The following is a 24657-nucleotide window of genomic DNA, read 5'->3' as shown; positions in this document are numbered from 1 at the left end:
ACTCATCAGTGAGATTGGGCAATGTGTAGTTCACCAATGCTTTGAACAGATTAAAAAAAAGTTTGAAGAAAAAATGTGTTTACTCTACATGTTTGAACTAGGGCACACATATTTTCCTGCTCTTGGACCTCAGCACTTCTGGTTCTGCTTCTCTAGAAACTGGACTAATACACCTGCTGTCAGGGATCCCTGGTCAAGGGCCAGCACATAAACTTTCAGTTTGGTCCTGCTCCTTGAGATGGTTTAAGACATTTACCACAAAGGTGGGGACACAAGGACCAGCTGTAAGGATGAAGAGGAAATGATCTATGATTTTGTGAAACTCTTTTTATTTATGTTCCTTGTATAATGCTACCTGGGAAGAATTATCAAAATCACAGTGATACATATTGGTCACACACTGATGGTATTTCTTTCAATTAAAAATAATGCTTCTTCTATTTGCCTTATTGTCCATGTCAACTATGACAATCACACTATATTTCTCTTTATACTCTTTATGTGTATGAAAACTGTGCATGTGATAATGCTGGCAATTAGAATAGTTTCTTGTTCTTTGTAGCTTATTATTTGTTATCTAAGTGATTTTTCAAGAAACTGCTTTTGCATGTCTTCAGATAACTATATGCTTAAATGGAAGCTGATGAAATTGACTAGATTATTTAAAATCATTAAGAAAAGTATATATTGAGTATTTTCTCTGTGACACTGTTTGGGGTGCTCAATGGTGATAAAACCTTAAAGAGAGGACTAAAACTACTTGACCAAAATATAAATGCACACACATACACAAACACACACACACACACAGACATGCACACTTGTTTTCAGTTAAATGCAGGCATATAATTGTTTTCCCAAAGAGTTTTCTTTATATTTACATGCAATAGTATCTTACCTACAAAGAAAACAGCTGCCAATCTCTTATATTATTAGAAGAATATATGAAAAGTTTTTCATACAGAACCATTACATTTCATCAAAGAAAAATTCCCAAACATTGGTACTTATTCCTTAAAGAGCTTCACATGATGTTTATTATAACAATTTATCATATTTATATTTAACACTTAAAGACAACAAGCCTGGAAATCTGATTCCCAAGGCAAGAGAATGTTCGAGGTGGCACATTAACAGGGAAGAGAGGGGAGGCTACAAAAGCAAATGCAAAGGCAGTGGTTGCATGCCTACTTCACACACACCAGGGTCTTGGTTCAATCTTCAGCACCATGAAAAAAATAGAAAGAGAAAAAATTCAATAGTGTAATTTTCAAGGTTCTTTAAATTACACAAATATCACATCAATAGTAATCTTTTATAACTGAGAATATAAAATTTCATTGTTATTTTATGTTAAGTTTGAAGAGTATATTTCATATAGGATTGTGGCATGATTATTTTATTCAGTTTTCAATCTAAAAGATAAATGACACAAAGAATGTGCAGATTTCATAATATGAAGCCTTATACCTGAGGCTAGCACATGTTAGCCTTCTTAGCCTTCAAGCTAAATCTGGACTATGATCAATGTTTTTTGCAAATAATGTTTTGCTGCATACCTTACAGACTATGGATGCTACAATGAAAGTATTGAGTAATTATTAGAGATACTAAATGGCTTGAAAAACTGAAAATATTTACTGTATGGTCTTCCATAGAAAAAAATTGTTGGGACCTCTAAATGGCATAAACTAAAGAATTGAGTAAAAAACAAGAAAACACAATGGTAAGGATATTGTTTGGCAATAAAAAATAATGATTTATTTTATAGAATGATAGGTAATACTCAATTGAAAAACATTATTAATGCAAAAAAGATAGGAGTGCTTTGTATAAATTCTTGTTGGAAGCACCCAGCTTCATTAGAAGACATTAGATTTATAGATAAAAGGCATTCATGAAGAGGCATACTCAATATCATGAAAATGAAAAATCTCCCAGAATAATATATAGGTTTTATGCAATCAATGAAAAGAATCCAAAGAAGTTCCTTGTAGAAATGATTATGAAAATTTAACCAAAGAGCAAAAGGCTAAAAATAGCCCAGACACTGATGGAAAACACACTTGGGAAAGAGGAACTTGTCCTACCAGATATCAAGATGTAAAATACAGCTTAAACAATGAAGATACTGCACTAGTGGTTTGTAGATGATCATACTGACAGGAAAAATCCTCCAGAATTGTGATGTGAAACAGTGACATTAACAGTAGGATGGGAGGTGGGGGGAAAATGATACATTAATTTGAGCTTGGGCAATAGGCTATGTATGGAGACAGAGAAGGTAAAACTACAAGCCTGTTTAACATCAGACATAAAAAAATCAATTTGAGATCACATATATAATTTTAAAGAGAGAGACTTCACATAATTACATACTTTGGATGAGTCTATTTCAAAATTTCTCCATGATATCATAATGGCAACAGTTTTTGTTTTTAATAAAGAGATTTATAGAAGTAAACTACAAGAATATTTAAAATCAGGAAATTTGTTTATACAAAGAACGTTAAATAAATGACAAGGTACATACACAGTGAACATAATTGCAACAAAATAACTGATGAAAGATTAATGTTTGAAATATATTGATTTATAAATCAAGAAGAAAAACATAATGAAGGATACAAAATATGTAAATTGATTTTTATAGAACAGAAACTGTGAATTTAAGGCTTGGCAAATAGATGTTCAATCATATTAGTCATGAAAAATATACAGTAAATATATGCATAATAAAATAACAGAAATATATATAGTAAATAAGTGCAAATAACAAATTAAAAATAAAAATGAATAATAAAATATTTTAGTAATAATTGGAAGATATTAAAAATTGGACAACACATAATGTTGGAATGAGATAAATATGGCTCTTTTCTTTCTGGTAAGAATATGATTTAAAACTCATGTTTTTAAAGTAATTTTACATTACATATCAAGGGCTAAAATAACCACTAGCACAGAAAATGTATCCTTAGGTTTATATCTTGGAGAATAATTGTGTCTTAAATGAGCAGATATAAACACTAACATCACCATTGTTTTGTAGTCAAATACTGAAAAAAACCACAACTGGTCATCAACAACTAAATGAATAATTAATTTAAGTAGAATCATGTAATATAAATTTTTATTTTTTCCTTTTTTTTTTTTGGTACAGGGGATTGAACTCGGAGTCCTTGCACTTGCAAGGCAGGCCACCGAACCGCTGAGCTAAATCCCTGGCCCATAAATTGTTTTCCATAAACAATATTCAGCAAAAACACAGATTAATGTTCATTTAAATATTAATTTATTCCATATTCACAAAAGATAAAATTATACTGCAAGTGGCACCTTGGTTCATGAACTTCATTTCTTCTATGATTTTGGAAAAGATGGCCACATTTGAGTTTGTGTGGGAAAGATGACCGGGGTTGTGTTTGTCATACAATGCAGAGTTTGCGAAAAAAATAAATTTTTGCCAAACACTTTTGTTTACAAACCAAATTTTTTGCAAGTAGAAATACTCAGAAGGTGAGGTACTACCAATCTATTTTAGGATTACATAAAATAATGTTAAGATAAAATTTAAACAAATGTAATAATAATGGCCAACTTTATCTAAATGAAATAAATTTAGTTTTGTTAGCCAGTGAGTGGGCATATAGGGATTCTATTTACCATTTTATATGCTTTCTCTAAATGGACAGGTTCTAAAAGGCTATGCAATTATGAAAATAGTCAGTATAGTTAAGAAAAGCATATGTCTTTAGTTAAGGGTATGGAAAGGCCAAAATGTGATTCAGAGTACTTAACTATAAGTAAAAAGGTAAATATTAAATCATTTTCACATTGAAATTAGGCTGACACAGTTATTTTACTTTATATCTAAGCTTATTAAATTGAACCTTCTTTATAAAAACACATTGAGTACTTAACTATAAGTAAAAAGGTAAATATTAAATCATTTTCACATTGAAATTAGGCTGACAGTTATTTTACTTTATATCTAAGCTTATTAAATTGAACCTTCTTTATAAAAACACACTAAATTTGAAATAAATGTATACATGAGCCACTGAATTCAATGTTACTTGAAGGAAATGTTCATTTTGAATATGAAGTCGAGTACTGTTTGAAGTTTATAAGAAAAAGAATAAAGTCTCCTATATTTAATGCTACTAAAATGTGTAATCTTCTATATAAAATTCAAATTACAAGAGAGCAATGAGTTATAAAGTCATATAACAAATGAATGATGTTAAAGCACTTTAGTTATTATAGCTGCAAAAGCTAATGAACATGTCATGAGTCCTGGTTTAGCAAGACATTTAAAGTGTGTATTTCAACAAACGCGCCATTAAGTTTTTATGTTTTACAAGTTTCTTTTTTAAAGTTATGATTATTTAAAGTAGATGCAACTTTCTTTAATTGACATTAAATTTCATATTATAATGTAGAAATATTTTTAAATTTTAGTGCTTACTTTTCCTTAATTTACTGTGTATGTCCTACTTATATTCTTTCCAATATAATGTCTTGTTGTAAAATAACAATTTTACTAAATGGTTTGCTGAGATGATTTCAAGTGAATGAATTGGTAAAGTTCTGTATATCAGAGATGAATTTTTTCTTGGTAATAGAAAAACAAAAACTTCAACAGGGAAATGAAATCTATATAGCTTTTCAAAAGTCTTAATTGAATACATTGATTTTTAGAAAATCATAAAATATAATTTATTCTCCAAATATTATTTGTAGGGAATTAGTTTGTTATGAAAATATGTTTCACTGAATTAAAGATTAAATACTTCCATATTAAATTCATGAAGCATTGAATCATGTTGGATGACTCTCTAGAAATTCATTTCTTTTAATTAAGATTAGCTGGAGACATAGAAAAAAATTATGACCTCTTAGTATAAAGTAATTTACCCACATCTACCATAACAGAAAATGGAGTCTGTTGTTTCTGTCACTACTGAGGATTGTGTTTCTCTGATGCATTAACAAAAAAGGTCAATTTTTAAAATATATACAAAGCAGAAAGAAGTTTTCAAGACTTGCGTGAGATTCTGTTCAAGGTTAGCTCATCTGTGCTCATGTTAATAAGACATGGGAGCCTGGGTCGTTCAGAAGAGTTTACACTGTGAGTAGTGTTACACTTTCCAGGTACTGTTTATGGAAATTTTATTTTTCTTTGCTGACCTATCCCCTGTCCTGTGTTCCCAAAATATATTTAGTATGAAATAAAAAGTCATAGTGTTTAAAAGGCTTTTAAAATAATTTAATTGATTAAATAGAAAACTTCAGGATTCATTCACACGCACGTCATATATATAGATATATATAATCTCCATATCCAGCAAAAAAGCAATTGATGTTAAATGTCCACAATACCATCATTAATATCTGATGCATATGAGTATCCACCAGTGGTAAATATTCATAATAATTTCATTCTTAGCTGATGTGCGTGAATGTTACAGGTATTGGCATTTGAATTTCTTTTCACGGATTCATTAATATTGGTCAATTTGATTAACAACTATAATGAAAAAATGAATATTTATCCCTTCTCTTTTTTCTTACATGCTACTAATTCCTTTCATAATTAAAAGCTGTCAACTTAATTCCCCTTCTCCCCACCTTTTAAGAAAGTCAAAACCAGGAAGGGGTCCTTCATAACATTTTTTTTTATTACTAAAACTAATTTATATTGAAATTCTTGAAATCCCTTACCAGAATCTCCATCCTGCTACTTCTATGAGAAAAGGCTTGGATACCATTGTTTATGTATTGTGAATGATTCCATTATTTTCTTCATGTGGATGATAATGTCAGGCAAAACATGCAGACACTGAAACAGAAGTAGATCTAGCTTTAAAGAAACTGTCATTTCAGTCTACTGCACACAGTCTGCTTTTTGCTATGATAAAATATCTTGAATTAGACCAATCCCCATACTGAAAACAACTATAGAAATGGAACAAAATCAAATAACAGCTTGAAACTTTCAGAGAGTAATCAGGGGAACTGGGATGTGAGTACTCACACATTGTTTTGAGCCACACATTTTCTGTTTTCCTTAGCAGCATCTACTAATTTGTAAGGATCACAGAGATGATCAATGGGACAAAGAGCTGTAGATCAGTACTTTCAGGGATACGCTTAAAAGAATCATATCATGGTGATATATGTGCACCTATGTTTACAGAGGCACAGTTTGTAATAGCTAAAACTTGGAAACAGTCCATTTGCACGTCAGTTGGAAACTGGATAAAGATGTGGTTTTTCTATAAAATGGAATATTACTCAGCCATCAAGAATGAGAAATTAGAGTCATTCATAGGAAAATCGACACATATTGAGGATATACTCCTAAGTGAAATAAATGTCACATGTGTGTAAATACCGAATAGTTTCTCTAGTGTGAAAAACTATAATAGTACATAAGATCCAATGAGATAATTTACAATGTGAAATAGGAAGAAAAGGGCTAACTAAAGTGTAGGGAAAGTGGGAAGGGTAGGGGAAAGTTAATAAGGGAAAAGAAAAAAATATGAGAAAATGAAAAATGGAATGGTGAAGGGAGGGCAGGGACAAGGGGAAAAAATGAGAACAAGACCTGTCATGAGTGTATGCTGTACTGTATACCTAAAATGTACCAATAAACTCAATAAAAATGTAATTATTAAAAAAATGCAGGGGCTTAAACAAATTTCAGATCACTGAATATACTGTGCAACATCAGGGGAATTAAACAAGGGATTAGATAAATTCTGCATACCAAATTTCAGATTTAACCAATAGATTAAATTTTATGACTGAATTTTTCAAACAAAGTGTTTGATTAAAATGCTACTGGTTTTAAAATTCTACTTAAATCTTTCTATTAAAGAGAAGGAAGCAAATTTATCTATATTCAGTTTGAAGATAGTGGTTTATTACTCTAGGTTTTGGGAGAGCCTTTATTTATTAGAGCATTGCATGTTTATAGAACGAAAATAAAAGAAGTAATTTCTCTGAAATCTTGGTGATGACTAAAATTGCGTTGATGATTTTGTAAGAGGTCACAAACTAGATAGAAGATAAGCAGCCTGGATATGTCAGAAAAAGAAACAGTTGAGGAAGTGGTGAAAATGTTTCAAAAACCAGTCCTTTTTAGAGGATGTTAAAAAATAAATAAATAAATAAACTTCTTTCTCCTGTTCTCTGTTTTATGATGACCCAAGATCCCCATAAGTGTGTGAAGTGTTATGAAATGTAACATCTTCCTAGCAGTGTTATGTATCATTCTTTTGGCCCGGAGAATACACTTTGAACAACCAGCAGGTGTAAAATTTTTGAGGGAAAGTTTAACAGTCTTTATTAACCTTTTTCTGAGATGCACATCTTTGATATATAATGCAAAATATAGAATTTATTCAAGAAAAACAGAAAGTTACAAGTAATCACAAAGTCTGGCATGATATATTAGGAGTTTGAGTCTTTTAGAAGTACAGAGCCCATCCAGGGGCCAGATTATGAACCTCTGCTATATAGAAATTTTGTGATTTCTCTGCCTCTTCAGCACTTTAGGGAGGGAAAAAAAAGTACTGAAGGATTTAGAGAAAGACCTTTCTTGGTTTACAAATAGCAGCTCTAATTTTAGTTATTGATTTTATTTAATGTGTAAATGCTTGGAAGCTAGAAGCAATGGAAAAATAATGCAAAAAGAAAAAAAATTATGGTTATAAAATTCTTTTTTTCCAGAAAAGTTTATTTTTGTAAACAGTTGAAAAAGAATCTTGACATGATTTTTTTCAAAAGAAATCTGCACATGATGTCTAAAATTTGCCCTCACTATAAATTACTATTTTAATAAATTATATAATTCTAAATATAAAATTTAAAGTTATATTTTCCTGAGCATCTGTAAGGTGACTATTTTCACAGAACAAAATAGAAATATTATAAATATGAATTATTTAAAAATTAGTTTAACCAAAATAATTAGGTATATAAAGAGTACTGATGTTAATAATTTGGCAGCTATTAATATTAGGAGTCTGATGATATTGATTAATGAATTTAAAGAGAAAGCTTCAAATATTATTTGAAGTCATGACTTCCAGTATCATAATGGCTTTTTAGATAATTCAGAATAAAAAATATAAGCAGGAAATGTCTGCTTGAAATTTGTAGCTCACCAGATGACAAAGGAGGGAGCTGGGAGAAGGGAAGATTAAGAGGGGCATGAAATACTGAGCAGGAATACAAAAACAACCATTTGTTTTTAGGTCTCTAGGTTTTGTGTGATTTTGCCTGAAGGAGCAACCTTCTGTTTCACTTCTGGAAAATTTACATGTGTTATTATTTACGAATCATTTTTTCAATTTTCTCCCATATTTTCTATTAGATTTATGTTGAATGGTCTCTATCTTCCAAAGCTATTAAATCTTCCTTCTTATCTATATTCTTTTTATATATTGATAATTTTATATATCACGATAATTTTCTCATTTTATCAATATTATTCAATTAATTTTAACCTATAAGTCAATTTGTCCCTTGAATTTTCCTTTCAATAATTTTATTTCTAGAAGGCTTTTATTCTTTTCTAAAAATTTGCTTTTCTTTGCATCATGACATGCCCTGGTTTATAATATAGATATTTATGTATGTAGCTTCTTTTAGTTTGCATTTTCTTTTCTGTGTCTGTAGAGTTTCCCTTATCTAGGTTTTAGTGATTGTTTTCTTGTGATATTGTCATGCACAAGAATTGCTTTCTATGGGAATTCATTTTCCTTGAATTTGTATATAAGTTTTAAATATTTCACATTATTAGGCCATAAGATTTTTTGCTAGTTATAGAGCAAGTTTTGTATCAAGTTTTCAACTTTGGGTTCTGTCCTATCTGTAAATGTATACTCAGTGCCCATTTGAATTGCAAAACCAAACTGAATCTTGTGAACATACTGCTCAATTTCACACCTAGAAGGTAGAGTCTGCATGTGGCTCTCATAGTTTGGTGGGCAGAATTTTCTTTCCATTTCATGTGATGTAACCCTCCATGGTTCTAACCATTAGGGAAGGCAGCCAAGTTTCCACTCCCTTCCTCGCATGGTCTTGAGTCTCATCCCTTGTTAAGACTCTTAGGACAAGCTCTAGAACTCAGAACTTTTCATCCTTGCTTGATAGCACTGGAAACCACTTTGGCTTCATGAGTGACTGTCATTTAAAATTCTCTCTTTATATCTGGACATCGAGATTCAGGCTCAGTATTGCATTTTGTTAACAAGAAAAATGTTCAATCTTTCTATTCATTAGAAGAGGAAGAGAAATTGTTCTTTTGTATCATCTTGGATAGCTGTGTTGATCTAATATTTTTCCTGAGAAGTTCCTCAGTCTTACATAAGTGTGCCCTTTTCCCTTCACCTATTGTCTTGTTTTTCCAGGTAAATATGAATATAGATATTCTGTGTAGCTATATATGGTCTCCTGATATCCTGATAAGTCACAGTATATATTCTAGTGGTACTATTTATTCCAAGCTTACTATTTATTTTTCTCATGTCCAAGTATGAAACTTTATGTATATGCCATTACTTTTCACACTATGTATACACCTTGATTATTATTACTCTCAACTTTGAGGATAAGAAAATAATATATAAATATAATTTCATTCATTTACCCTGGGTTTTTAATTAATCACTGAATAAAACAGAAATAGAATTTTTCTAGTGTTATTTTCATCATGCTGATGAGGAATAGAACTTTTTTCTTGGCCAAAGAAAGTGACATGGGGAGAGGTAGAAGCCATCCATGTAGAGGCCCTTCAGAGCCTTTTCTGTCATACAATTGGATCTTGAACTATAATCTATTTTGCACACTCACTTATATTTTCACTCTCACTGTATTTTTTATGTGCTCTGGTATTTTCACAGCTGAGACAATGGAGTACCTTTGGATCCCTGGAAGAGACACCTGATGTTAAATTAGAAACAAGGCTGCTCTCAGTGGTGGCAGAAGATGATTGTGAAATTCTTAAAATCCCTGCAAAGGATTATGCAAAGTTAAAATTGGTATGATGTCCATATACTTTTAAAAATTTGACTTTATCTGGAGAACATAAAAATGTGCTTTATTTGGCAAACATCTCTGAAGTGGTCTCTGGTTTTGCAAGGTACTAGAGATGAAAACAAAGTTCTCTATGAATATACGTTGCATATGTTTCTGCATGTCCTTTGGTTTTCATGAATTTCAAACTCATTCATTCATTCAAGAAATAGGTATTTTGGGTGTCACTGCTCTCCAAATCTCTACAGTTTTTGTCTTACTTCAGAGTGACAGCAGGCATCCCAACTCAGACCTACATGAACAGTTGATCACAACTCAGTTCTCATGCCTGAATTTTGCTGCTTTACCTATGTAAATTTGTTTATTGGCTTACTAGTTAAATTCAAACTTTTTCCTTTCCCTGTGTGTATTTCTTTGGATATCAGAAAAAGTTGTTCTGAATGATGTGATTAGAAGGTCCCCAAGGTCCTGCTCTCCCAGCTGGTCTCATCAGTCTGCAAGCCTTATGTTCGGAGCTGGCAGGCTGGGTGCTCATGTTGTCTAGAGTTTGAGAGACATCCATCTTCTTCATCTTCTTCCATCAGGGCTCTAATGGTGGGAATTTCCTTTGATTTGGTGGTATCATGAACAGTGCTACAGATGACTTTTTCAGAATTCAATTTTTGAATCCTTATAGCAATTTGTTTCAATTTTCAGGGGATTGTCATTAGAAAAATATGTTCTATTTATTTTATTTCCTAATATCAGTATTATTGAATATCGAATGAGTTTTGGGTTCAGTTTTCTATGACATGGTTTTTAAAATGCTATAATTTATAGAAATATGAATCATGAAAGAAAGGTGTAAAAATATAATTTTAGTAGCAGATCTGAAGACTGAAATTTCATTATGTCTATGTGATCATATAAAGAAAACCTAATAAAATTGTGATCTGTTATATATTAACTTATATTTACATAATTTTTCTTTGTCTGCAATTTCTCTATTTGCTATTGTTTCATTTCTTTAAGATTACCTACTACTGGAAATTTGATCACCGTGATCTTTTTCAGGAAAAAGCAAAACTTGAAAATATACACAAGATGAAATTAATCTGTAACTGTCCTTATTATGAGGAGTGGCCTACTTTATCCATATGTGAGCTAACTGCACTTATTAAATGGAAAAAATTTCCTGCGGGTCATGGTGAGTGAAGTGTAGATCATTTTCTTTAGATAATATTATATTATTGGAATTTATAATTCTTCACAATTTTAATATTTGTTAATAACATTTCTTTGACTAGGCAACCTCTAGTGATTCTTTGAATTTGACACTGAGATGACTGTTTTCCTGTGTTTTATTAAACACGACATTGTTCTGACTTGAGAACTTGCCTTGCTTGCCTGTCTATGTCCCTCGACAGTCCCATTCCTTTTGCCTTACCCTGATACTTACACTGAGGACTTAAGTGAAAAGGAGAAAAGCAATAAGTGGTTATAGTCTTTTCCTGTCCTGCTTGTTGGACAACTACTTAAAAGCAAGTTTACTAATCTGCATCTGTGCTACATTTATCATTGGAAAAAATTTTTTTAATGCACTAATGTTTTAACTGAGTCCTGACATATGAGATCAGGTGTGGAATTTCTCCATGGGCATCGTGTTGATATTAAAAGATTTTGAACTTTGGAGCCTTTTGGATTTCAGGTTTCTGAATGAGAGATGTTCACTTGTGCAGAAAATTACGTGAGGCCTAGTAAAGAGGAAATAGCAGTGAAGGATCTATCTTTCCGTATTTAACATGGTAATGATGTGTAGAGTTCCTGGGGCATGTGTACACAGATGTGTAGGTGGTATTGAGTCATGCTGCAAAAATTTAACAGCTGTAAGGAGCAACTCAACATGAATGCCAGCACTGAAAGAACTGTGGTAAGAACGATCAGGGCATTAGATCTCCTTCAATAGGGAATGACTTTTGCCTCACAAGATATGGTTATAAACAACAGAAGGAGGATTATGACCTTGCCTTGCTCTCCCCCCAGTTCAGTAGAGGATAGTAGTGGAGTACCTGACTGTACTGGGAGAGGTTTCAAAGAAATAGTCTAACAGCCACAACTGTAGTTAGGGACATTCCTAATTTAAAGATTAAAGTTCTATAGAAGGATGGGTCTGAATTATAGATTCGGGAGCAATTTAAGTAATTACAGGAAGCCATGAGATCTGGCTAAGATATGCTTGGAGGGGCTGTTAATCAAGTTAGGGTCAGCTTAGCCCTGAAACAGCTAGTTTTTTTGTTAGAAAAATGTAGATAACAAGAGACAAAAGTTTATGCTTCAAAGAATAAACCAGGTGAATTTATTAAGAACATATTTTCCCCATATTCCCAAATTCTTTTCCATGCTTATATTTATATTTTATCATTTTTAAATATAGTATTTAACCCATGATTAGTCAAATATATGTATTTCTTTCTTATAAAAATTGAAAAGAGTAATATTTAATTCATGAAGTATTTTTCTAAATGAGGTAAAAATGCCAATATGAAAGACAAGTATTAAGTTGACTTATAAGAATGGAAATTAGCATTTGAAAAGTTAGAATATCTGTAGCATGCATAGAATTAGTTTTTTAAATGTGTATATTTTGGATTATAGGTCTATTCTTTGTATCAGAAATATTAAATATTATTTATTGTTACAAGAGTCATTATGTATAAAAAGGTGCCTCAACCTTGTCAATCTATCTTTATATAAATATAATTGATGTGATTATAAAGGAAAAATGAAATCTAAAATCTTTGAGCCAAAAGAATATGAAATTTGGAAAGTATGATTCTGTGGTTTTAATAATATTTGATATTCTCACTACCTAAAACATTGCTATAAAACACTTAAATTTAGAGTGAAAGATTGAAAGGCAGTAGATACAATGTATTTATTCTTTAATATTTAGTTTAATAATTTTTGATAACTGACTTGAAAAGCAATGGGAGAATTTGTTAAACTATGAGATTGGAGTATCTAAGCCTACATTGAATAAGTACAAAATATATTTGCACTGAATCCTAAAAATATAAATGTATGGTGTTTACATTTATGCAGTTCTAGGAAACATTCATTCTTTTTAGAGAAGAATAACATTTCACCCGACGATCACTAAAGGCCTTTTCAGCACTGAATTACTATGGTTCTTATAAATAAACATATGTAGGTGAAGAATATGTCCTGTCAAACTAATTTTATTTTCTTTTGAGGTAGTGACAAACTTGATATATCAAAGAGGAGCATAAATTTTAACGCTTCTTGAATTTATATAAATTCATTTTGATTATCATGGAAAAAGTGATATGAATTATTGTGAAAAACGTTTGAGTTATCATAAAAAAAATGTAGAAAAGGTAGCTCAAATTATACTTTCATTATCTGGGTTTAAAATGAATAGTATTATGACTTCCAAAGGACGATGATGTGCTTTTTGCTCTTATTTTAAGAATTTATATTGGATAAAGTTTCAGAGGGATTTAGTTAATTATTCAAAAGCTTAATCGAGTTTAAGCTTAATCCTTGGCTATCTTTGAAACGGCTAAACTTGTTTCTAGCTCTATTTTCGTTGTTAACTTCATAAATTTTCCTACTTTTGATTCATATGCCAAAGGAGCCTGACTCTCAGGGATGTTGCAATCTCAGCCTGTCCATTTTGTATCACATCCCAAATCCTCCCAGGTGTTTTTCTTCCAGTGTGTGGCTGACTGGATCATAGTAGTTAGTGATCGTCTAATCAAGCTGTTCTCAGATGTGTCATATATATAAAACAAAGTAAGTTTACCTGGCAAATATTTAACTACCTATGTGGATTTCTTTTGTTATTTTGCACTGGTTGGTAGGCTCCATTTTTCTCTGGGAAGAATTTGATATAACAAACATGGTTATTAGAGAAACTGAATAAAATCACAATTTGTTTAGTTCTAAAAGATAAAGTATGTGTAAATAACAATGATAATGATAGTAAAAGAGTTATCTGTCTTCCCAAACCAGAAGTGGAGTGTTTCCACATAGAATACGCATCTTGAAGTTCCGTCTAAAGTGAGACTGAAGTTCTGTGGTCTCAATCTCCAAGTTATTTGACATCACTCTTTTACAAATCAATTTAACTTCACAGGTGATCAAAACTCTTAGTTTCAAATGATACTCTTGTATATCTCAAAATCAGATTTGCACCTCAAAGTAACTGTTGTCCAAGTCCCTGGGATCATCTACTGGCCTCTTGCTTAGTTAATATTTTTTAATGTATTAATTTGTTTAATGATTTTAACTAATTTTTTTCTTCTTTTTGTTACTGGGTATTGAACTCAAGTCCTTGCGCTTGCGAGGTAGGTGATAGAACTACTGAGCTAAATCCCCGGCCCAATTTTAACTAATTTTTTATTTTCTTAATGATTGCTTTAGAGCTTACCATATAATTCTCAAGTTTTCTGAATCTACTTGAGTTTTTTTTACTAACTCCCAGAGATAAAAGTCACTCTTACACTATTCTATTTCCTTTTCTTTTCTCTGTATTATACATGCTGTATCTATATCTGTTATAAACCTAAAAACAAATACATTAATTTTTATATCATTTTATATAAATAAACAGAAAAGACAGCAAATATATATATGTGTAGTGTTTGCTATAGTAAACATTTTATTTACTGTTTCTAGTTCTAGTTATTTACTTCTGTAGAGTTGAGTTGTCTTGTGATGTCTTTTCCTTAAACCAGGGTAAGTTTTCTCATACCTAACTTCCCATTCTGATTTGGCTTATATATTACATGATCCTATGTGATAAAGACAATGATATTACATACATTTTAAAAAATAATCTCTCTTTAAATTGGATAGAAAAGGATAGGAAATATGCATTTATCTTTCCTTTTATAATTGCATATTTTCCTGTAGAGGCGGCTTATCATTTTTCATGTAGACACAAAATACTGCGCTAACCCATGGTGGCTCGTTTTTGGCTTAAGGGATCTTCCTTAGTATTTCTTGTGTAGAGTGTATGGTAGCAACTCATATTCTCAGGTTTTGTTTAACTGTGATCTCCTTTATTTCTCCTTTACTTGTAAAAGATACTTTTGCTGGGTATAGGATTTGTAGTTGATAGCATTTTTGTTTGTATATTTGAACATGTTGTCCTGTTGTCTTCTGGCTTCAATTATTATTTCTGAAGGAAGTCAGTGGTTAATATCATTAGGATTATCTGTGACATGGTGAGGTTTTCTCTTGCCACTTTTAATAATTCCTCCTTGTGTTTTGCCTTTCAAGATGTGTCTCTTTGCTCTATCTTACCTAGCACTAAAACGTTCTGTCATCTGTTTTAAACTCTGTATTTGCTTTCCTGTTGCTGAGACACAATACCTCCACAGCTTACGGGAGGAGAAGTTTAATTTGGCTCATGATCTCAAAGGGGTTCAGTCCATGGTCAGCTGATGCCAAGGCCGAAGTGCCACCGCAGACCTGGGAGAGTACAGATGCTCAGCTCACCAGCTGTGAAGCAGAGCGGGGCAGTAGCCCCATGGAAGAAGGAGCAGGGACCAAAAATAAGAGGCCAGGGTCACCTCTCTTGTGGCCCATTCCAGGCACACCTAAAAGTGTGTTTCACCAACACTCCAGGAAGACCCTTAAGTAAACCAAGTTCACATGAATTCTTCTTATTCTCCTTCTCTTTTCAACCTCTCCTGAGTCTTTATTCTGACCCATATTAAAATTTTCTTGACATTCATCTGCTTAGAAGTATTCCATGCCTCCTCAATTTTATCAGAAAAAAGTATTTAAAATCCTTAATGTAATTTAAAAGGTTGTTTGGTTGCTTGTTTCCTGTCTATACTTCTGTCTCCAAGTTTGATATGAATCATTTTTCTCCTTTTTGTTTCAGATGTTCTGGAGATTTATTAGTTCTTCAACCAGCCAGGCTTTTATATAGGCTGATCCTTCTTCATGGAAAAATTCTGTTACCCTTATTTCACTAAACTCATGTAGTAGGATAATTTTTCCTAAACCAATTTAACTTCTTCTGCTGTCTTTCCCCTAGAGATAAATCTTCATCTCATGTCTGAGGGATCAGCAAACAATTTTCTGCAAATGAAAAGACTGTAAATGTTTTAAACTTTTCAGGTTATACACGGTCTCTTTTGCGTATTTCACTTCTTTTCAAAACGTTTTTAAAATGTGAAAATCATTTTTAACTGGAGAGTTATACAAAAATATGCTTTTGTCCAGGTTTGGCCCATTGCTTATTTTCCAGCCTCGGTTCTATCTTAGCAGTCACTACTCTATAAAAAAAAAGTTAACGGCTTAAGGTCCAGTTTTCCTACTAAACTTCAAATTCTCTAAAACAAGTTCATCTTCTTTTTCGGGGCCCAAAAGATATCTGAAATATTTAGGCCTTAGGAAAGAAACTGTTGGAAAATGCATAAATAGTATTTGGGTGAAAATGTTTTCCTTTAGACAAAAGTTATGAATTTAGTACTCTGAGATGATAATTTAGCTCTTGGCTAGTGATTACACATGTGTGGGATCAATATATAGGAATGCATTTTCTCCATTCGAGGAAATGGTATTCACTGATTCAATCTTACAATAACTGAACATATCTTTGCTAGTAAGTCTTCTGATTGAAATGTAATTTATGCTTTACTGTCTTTGAACAGAAATTTAAGAGACCAGTATTGCAGTAAATTAACAATTAAGTATTCTAGAAGTGTTTTAAACTCAATCCAAGTAATGTAAAATCAATTTGGATTTGAGATGATATTAAAGAAGACAACGGTTAGCATGGTGTTTCAGACAACCCTTGTTAAAAGTTAAAGAATACTTGGTAGTCTGTTTTCTTGATTAAATCATCCATAGTAAAATACTTTATTGACTATCAACAAATCATTTTTATTTATTATTTAAAAAATCTCACATGCAGACATCTTTCTACTATATAAGCTAATAAAGGGAGTAAGCAACAATAAATATAATTTAAATATAATGTTCTCTATTAAATTTACTTGTCATTTTGTATATTATTCAATGAATGTCACCGTAAGAAACAATTTCTGAAATGATGAATTGTACTGCTTCCAATTTGCCCATGAGGATTGCACTACCACTGGTAGAATCCTTTGCAAAAGTCTTGATTTCCATGATGGCCTGAGTTGTGCTCAGCAGATGTTTTTTGAATATTTGGAAGAAGTCAGGGAGTAGCTCATCTTCTAAGCATGGCGATTCGCATACTGGTTCTAAAGTTTAGCTCCTACAATACAAATGATGACATAAAACAGGAGGCAGATTTCCTCTAAAAGAGCTGTTTTTGAGTGGCCTTTTCCACTGGCTTGCCTTCCTACCTTACTTGGTAGTAGTAAAATCAAGTTTCATGAGCCTTCTTGAGCTTCCTAACAGCTTCTAATAAACTCCTTTCTATTTAACTTATATAAAAAGAATCTTGTCAGCATCTAGAAACCAAGTGCTGTATACTTTTTATCCATTTCATCGAACACACTCTCCTTCCAGAAAACTATTTTTTAGAGCATACTCTTTGCACATCACTCAGTATTTTATTTTACATCTACAAAACATTGTGCAAAACATTGTGATACTTGCCTTTGTGGACATAAAAACAAACACATTATAAAAGCACTTGAAATATTTGATAAACTATAATGTATTTATTATTATGGAGGTTGTTTTTTATCTCAAAGACATAATAAATAGACAAATTTTATGAGTATAATTTTAAATTAAGGAGGTGGGTCATAAATAACTTCCACTAACATTATTTTTAACATGGTCATACATCTTTCCTGCCACAGTGAATATTAAATTATTATTTTCCAACAGATATAACAGAAACTGAATGAAAGAATAGCTTTGGCTATTCTAGAACAATAAATGGGAATGATCATTGTAGGTAGGAAAAAAAATTTTAAACAAGGCTTGTAGACCTTGACTCACAACTGCTGATCAAATAACCCAACCTTGTTAAGTGTATATTCCTGTGCACTGCAAGCTGAGTCAAAACTAGAGTCTGAGGCATGACAAAGGTCATATTCATATGACTGGTTTTATTTTACAGATAAGTCATAAAATATAGTTTGTTGAGTCACAGAAGAGAAATGAACAAGTAAGATTGGGGGAAGAACAACTATTATCAATAACAACAGTTCAAACAGGTGCTAGGAAATAAGGACATAATGAGGTGGTGATTTTGATAGGGCAGAGGCAAAAAATATAAAGGGCAATAGTTACCAGCTTTTGAGTTCCGAAGAGATTTGTTGCAGGTTCTTGTTGTCCTGAATAAAGAAATAAACAAGACTCATGGAAAGGGTAGTGAGGATTTGCATTTTTTGAAGGTGGAAAAGAATTGTATTCTGCATGGTAAGAAAGGGCTGGTGAATAGATTCCCTGCAGCCATGAGGACAATGACAGGGCTCTTTTGCATACGGAATTCCTAGACTACTTCTTCCTCACACAAACTGGGCATTTGGGACAGATGTCCTATGAGAAATTCACTTGGCATGACATCAGGTTTCAGTTGCCCTTTCAAAGTCCTGCTTGGTTTCGCACCGGATGTAAGTGAAGAATCAAAAGTTGAATTTTTCTGATTGGTCCCACATACTGGGTTCGGGAACTGCATAGCATTCCTGCACTCTGTACTCTGCACATTTGTCTTGGGTCCCCAGGCCTGACAGGCCTTTATAGTTGTTTAACCAGTTTGCCCAGCCCTAATCTCCTACCTCACAATGATGACACTAATAGTGAAAAAGAGTGTGTAAAGTTATGTCAGTCAGCCTGCCATTGCTGTGACCAAAATACCTAACAGTTTAAAGAGGAAAGTTTTATTTGGCTCATGACGTCAGAGGCTTCAATCCATGGTCCGGCAGATCCACTGATTAAGGTCTCTGGTCAAGCAGGAACCGCACAGTAGAGAAACACATGGTGGATGAAATTAGTTCATTTCATATAGCCAAAAAGCACTGAGAAAGAAAGAGACCAGGAAAACCTCTATGCTTCAAAGTTAAACTCCCCAGGGATCTACTTGCTCCAACTAGACCTTGCCTCTTAATAGCTCTTCATTTATGAAGGCTTCCGTGGGCTAGACCATTGATGAGGCTTTTGCCCTCACCATTTAGTCACCTCTCTAGGCATCACTTAATCCGATCACCTTGACAATTATGATTGACTATCTCAGAAGCATTTTAATTGTTCATGAATAGACCCTTTCAAATACATATCTAGCATTGCTCAGCACCATAGGCTGGCAGTCTACACATGTAAGAGATGTTTTGTATTTTCAGATTTCATGATAACTTTTCTGCCGCACAGATACTGTGTCTGTACATGTCGATTTAAACACTTTGTACCAGACACTAGGAAGGAATCCTCAAGCATGTGTTTAAAGGGAGCTGTGTGCTCTCAGCCACCATGTGCAGAGGTGGAACGTATGTTCTCTAGTATTTTCCAAGGGCATTTAATTACAGACCATCCCTGCCTGTGCTCTAAGTCTCTTGTGAGTGTAAGCCACTTGTTATGAATGTCCACCAGAGTTGTTCTTTCCCTACCAGAGCCCATGCTAAAGATAGCTTCCTTTTGAATGATTTCATGATTTTCCTCTATGCACAGATACTTGCAATTGGCATTTTAGTTGATAGTCATGTATTTGTTCTTACTTCTAACCCTAAGAAAGCATGTTTCCCCCTTTACCTTCTTTTCATTAAAACAAAAGATATTTGCAAATGCTCCCAGGCTGGTGAAGAATCACATTTTTCAGCTTTATTTACAATTTATATTTGTATTAAAGCACTTATGGTAATATTGATCATTTAATGCTAAAAATCCAGAATATAATCATTTTTATTAGCTATTTTCTAAACATTATTTTTTAAGTCTTCAATTTTATTGATACATTTTAGGTATACAATAAAATGATATTTATCATTAGAGATTTGTTTCTTTACATAATGTATCTTAGTTCTTATTTTTTTCCCATCCCCTGCCCTTCCCTCAATCCCTCCACCCCTCCCTATTTGCAATGATTTTGTTTCCCTTTTTTACTTTTCTCATGTTTACGCCTTTCTCTTCTTTTCTTCCACCTACTCCTTTGTACTTTTTCTTCTTATTTCACATTATCTATTATACATTATGATCTTTACTTACACTTTCAGTTTCTCACACCGGAGAAACTATTCGGTATTTACACGTGTGTCCTATTTGTGCACTTAAGAGTATGGCCTCAGTGTGCATCCATTTAGCTATAAAAGAAAAACAAGAATCATTTAGAAAGAAACAATTTTTCTGAAATGCAAAAAATATCATGACATAGAATGGTCATAGACATAGAATTGGATTTTAAAATTTCATTCAATTTAAAATTTTTATTCACAAAACTTCTTTCTTTTTATGCGTTTTCATATGACATGAGATTAAACATGCTTTGCTACCATGATAATCACTAGCAGAAATAAGTGATGACTATATAAAGTTTAATAATTTCATAATATTTTATAAAAATTGTTTATTGTTATCACATAAGCTCATATGATATACCTGAGCAATATTCTAGGTAGAAATACCATTAAAATATAGTATTTTTGTCAATATTTGCACTATAAAATTTTATTTATTTCATAGTTGCTTGCCTAAATATAAATTCTGTGAACCTGAATGTCTGTTGATGAAATCTTTAAAACTATGTTAAGTTGTTTAGACTACGGAAGCAAAAATCTGAAACTTTTGTTAACAGTCCTTATTCGCACAGTAAATAATGTGAAATAGGAAGAAAAGGTGCAAAGAGGGAGGGGAAGTGAGAGGAGTAGGGAAAAGGAAAGGGGAATGGAATTAATATGAGAAGGTGAAAAAATGAAAGCAAAGTCTTTGTGAATAGGAAGGGTGGAGGGTTTGAAAGAAGGGGGAAAATAAGAATCCACAGGGCCCGGGATTTAGCTCAGTGGTTCCACTGCCTGCCTCACAAGTTCAAGGTCCCGAGTTCCATCCTTGGTACCAAAAAAAAAAAAAAAAAGAATGAAAAAGAAGAAGAATAATGAAGATATATTATATATTATGCAAAAGTACAAATCTCCAATGATGAATGTCATATATCATATACTTTAAATATACCAATAAAATTAATAGAAAAAATAGTAAATGAAATGTGTTGCTATAACAACAAAAAATGTTTGTTTCTGGACAAAATCATTTTGAGAAAATTTGGTAGAAGTAAAAATTATACTTGAAAAGTTACAAAGATTTGAACAGCTAGATAACTATAAATTTAAGTATTTCAGTTAAATTATACCTTTTTCTATCATGATAGCCAAAAATGTATCTTCTCAAAGATATACGGACTTTCTAATGCTGGAATCTGAGAAGAGTAACTTATTTGTCAAGAGAGTAATTATTACCTCAAGTGGCGAAAGTTATGTTCATGTTATGCAGCTTGAGAGAAGGAATTTGTCTTGAATTATCCAAGTGGGCCTATGTGCCATCACATGCATCCGTGAGAAAGACACAGAGGGGGATCAGACAGAAACACACTCAAGAGAAGGCATGTGAGGACAGCAGAGACAGGGGTGAGGGGCCCGAAGGAAAGGAGCGCAGAGACAGGGCAGCTGCCCCCCAGAAGCTGGAAAAACAAAGTCATGGTTTCTTCACCAGCATAGAGCTTTGAGGGGTGTGTGGCCTCACCGACACCGACACTTGGGACCCCTGATCTCCAAAGCTATGGGGGAGTAAATTTCTGAGTTTTTTAAAAAGTTGCTTAGCTTATAGCAATGTGTTACAGCAGCCACAGAAAATCAATACCATTATACACCATGACACCATGAATTTTCTTCTCTACTACTTCTAACATTGGATGAAATACATAGTTAGATGTGTAGGATACATTCAGACATGTTTTGCAGAAAGTATATAGTCTAACTTCTTACTTAGAATTTAACTCTCTAATTTTATTAAAATAGGATAAAGATGAATATTGTATTAAACAGTTGTGTCAATAACAATTGTTGATTTGAATAATTTACAGTGGTGATATAGTAATTAAATAAAAAATAATTTAGTGTTTTTTTAATTAACTAAAATATCTTAGAAGTAGGATACAATTAAAAACCTTTTAATAATAAAACACTCATTTGTTCAAGTTCCCCATGAGTGAATAAAACTTTCCATGAGCCAAAACAGGATTGGAAGCTCCTTATAGGATGAGCTACTTTTTTCTACCTTTGTTTTTCCCATAAATGACCATTGCCTCTTTTATGATTTCACAACAAAAATTGTATTTCCTATTAATGTGATTAACTGTTGGCATTCTATTCCTTGATAAAATGGTAAAATTGCTTTTCTTTTTGCTTAGAATAAAATATAATTTTATTTTCTCCCATTTTAAGGAAACCAAATACTGTATATGAAATAATTTGAATTCTTTTTTCTCTAACCATCTTTTTCTCTCTGGACATTTGAATCTCTGTAAGTGATTAATTAAATACTATTTCCTTTAACCAAAGTAAATTCTACTAGACATTTCAAAGTAAAACCTCTTTAAATACTACTTCTTGTACTCCATCATTATTATTTACAAACAAATTTAATATAATATAATTATTGTTTGATAGTATTGATTATATTTTTTTGCTTTCCTGTATCTCTTAGATATTCTGTAATTACCTATAATACTTATAGTCAAATAGATAAAAAGTACAATTGCAAAATAATTTGACTACTATAATCCTAAGGTAGTTGATTGAAATAGAAATTTGTGTTGGATCTGTGGGTTACATCATCAGTCTTAGCATGACTTTGCTACCTTGCTGTTGGCAATTTTCATGATATTTGATTGTGCATGTTCTTGGGGATGTTTTCTTGTTGGAAGATACCTTCACCTATGAAGAAATGTGACAAAGACAGAGGCCTTGATAACAGAAGTAGTCCGCTGGGTATGTAGGATTGGCTGTGGTACAGATTTCAAGGGGAAGAGGGTAGCTGGAAGAAGTGAAATAGAAAGACAGGTCTTTTATTTACTTCCAAATTTTAAATCTCAGCTTATTGGCTTGTTATAGTCAACAAAACTAAAGCATTCCATTTGTGAATGGAGACATCTTAAGTATATCTAAGGAGTTGACATAAAGAAACAGAAATGATTACTGGAATAATAGAGACAGTGTCTGTGTAGTTTGGTAACTATCCCAACCAAAGACGACTAAAGCTTTTCCCATTGCATTCTTTATGGATATAAAATGAGAAAGAGGATTAAATAAAAAAAGGCCAGAATTCATAAAACATCACAAGTCATAATAAAAGATTTTATTAAAGTATAAACCTTAGAACAATGTTTTCCAATAGAAATATAACACAACTACACATACAAATTCAAAACTTTCTAGTAGCTATATTTAAAAAGTAAAAAGAACAGATTAAATTAAATTTAATAACATACCAGTATATTTAACTCTATGTATCTAATTTCAATATGTAATCAATAAAAAATCATGAATCAGATACTTCAATTCTTTTAAAATATTGTTTCTTATTATCTTCAAGATCACAGTTTATGTTCGACACTTAGAGCACATCCATATCTTAGCCACTATTTCAAATGATCCATAGCCGTGTGTAGCTTGTGGCCCCCGCAATGGATAGCAGAGTCTTAGACATGCAACACCCTTTCTGGTAGATATGAAGAGGCAAAAATACTGGCATAACAAGTTTAGAGTACTGGATTTTTTTGGTACATTTTAGTTATACAGTACATTTACATTCATCATTGGGATCTTGTACCTCTACATGACAAATCTTGGTTCTCATTTTTTCCCCTTGTCCCTGCCCTCCCTTCACCCCCTCCTCCCCTCCCCATTTACAAACACTTTATTTCCATTTTTTCATTTTCTCATATTTTTCCCTTATTACCTTTCACTGTTTTATATTTTATTTTATTTATTTATATTTATTTATTTTTGGTACCAGGGATCGAACTCTGGCCCTTGGACTTGCAAGGCAGGCAGTGGAACCACTAAGCCAAATCTCCTGCCCGAGTATTGGATTGTTTTAACAATCCATAAAGATGAACTGTATAGTTGGTTTTTAAAAGATCTCATAAATCATTTTAATGATGACTTCCTGAAAAGGGACTACATCTAAGAGAATAAACCATGGTGATGTTGTTTAGTTTTTCTTATTCTGACATATGACTTTCTCTGGAATTGCACATCTACAGGCTTATTTGTGAATATGTCTCTGTGTTTGTGTATATCTATGTAAGATTAATTCAAATAAAACTAAAATATGCTTATATGTGATTCTTAAATTTCTCCTTCAAAAGACTATATTAGCCTAACAGATTTCTGAGATTTGAGAATCATTAATTAGATATCATATTGTCCATCTTCATGGATGTTAATAGATATAGAAAAGTAATATTTGTATTTCAAAAATTAATTGATATGAAATTTGTATAAGCTAAACTGTATTCAAATGTATCAGATAACTTAATATTTAAAATCATCTGATAATTTGAGAAGGAAATCTTCAAATTGTGCTATAAAACTAATTTCATTAGTGAGATTACATATTCATTGGTACAGTTTTTATAATACATGATTTGATATTCAC

The 24657-nt window shown here is 32.2% G+C and overlaps 1 protein-coding gene across 1 annotated transcript in view; it reads left to right on the top strand.

Moving 5' to 3' along the window:
- The window catches only part of Cnbd1 (cyclic nucleotide binding domain containing 1), a 398420-nt gene that overhangs the window by 263205 nt on the left and 110558 nt on the right, over positions 1-24657 (top strand). Inside the window, exons 7-8 of the mRNA XM_033758973.1 lie at positions 9918-10055; positions 11104-11236. Coding sequence (XP_033614864.1) covers positions 9918-10055; positions 11104-11236 — 271 coding nt within the window. The remainder of the gene's footprint in view (positions 1-9917; positions 10056-11103; positions 11237-24657) is intronic.

Source organism: Fukomys damarensis, unplaced genomic scaffold, assembly GCF_012274545.1.
Source record: "Fukomys damarensis isolate Sample0158 unplaced genomic scaffold, DMR_v1.0_HiC HiC_scaffold_5, whole genome shotgun sequence".
Lineage (NCBI taxonomy): Eukaryota > Metazoa > Chordata > Mammalia > Rodentia > Bathyergidae > Fukomys > Fukomys damarensis.
Note: the sequence above shows the minus strand (reverse complement) of the source record. Positions and strands in the feature narration are given on the sequence as shown.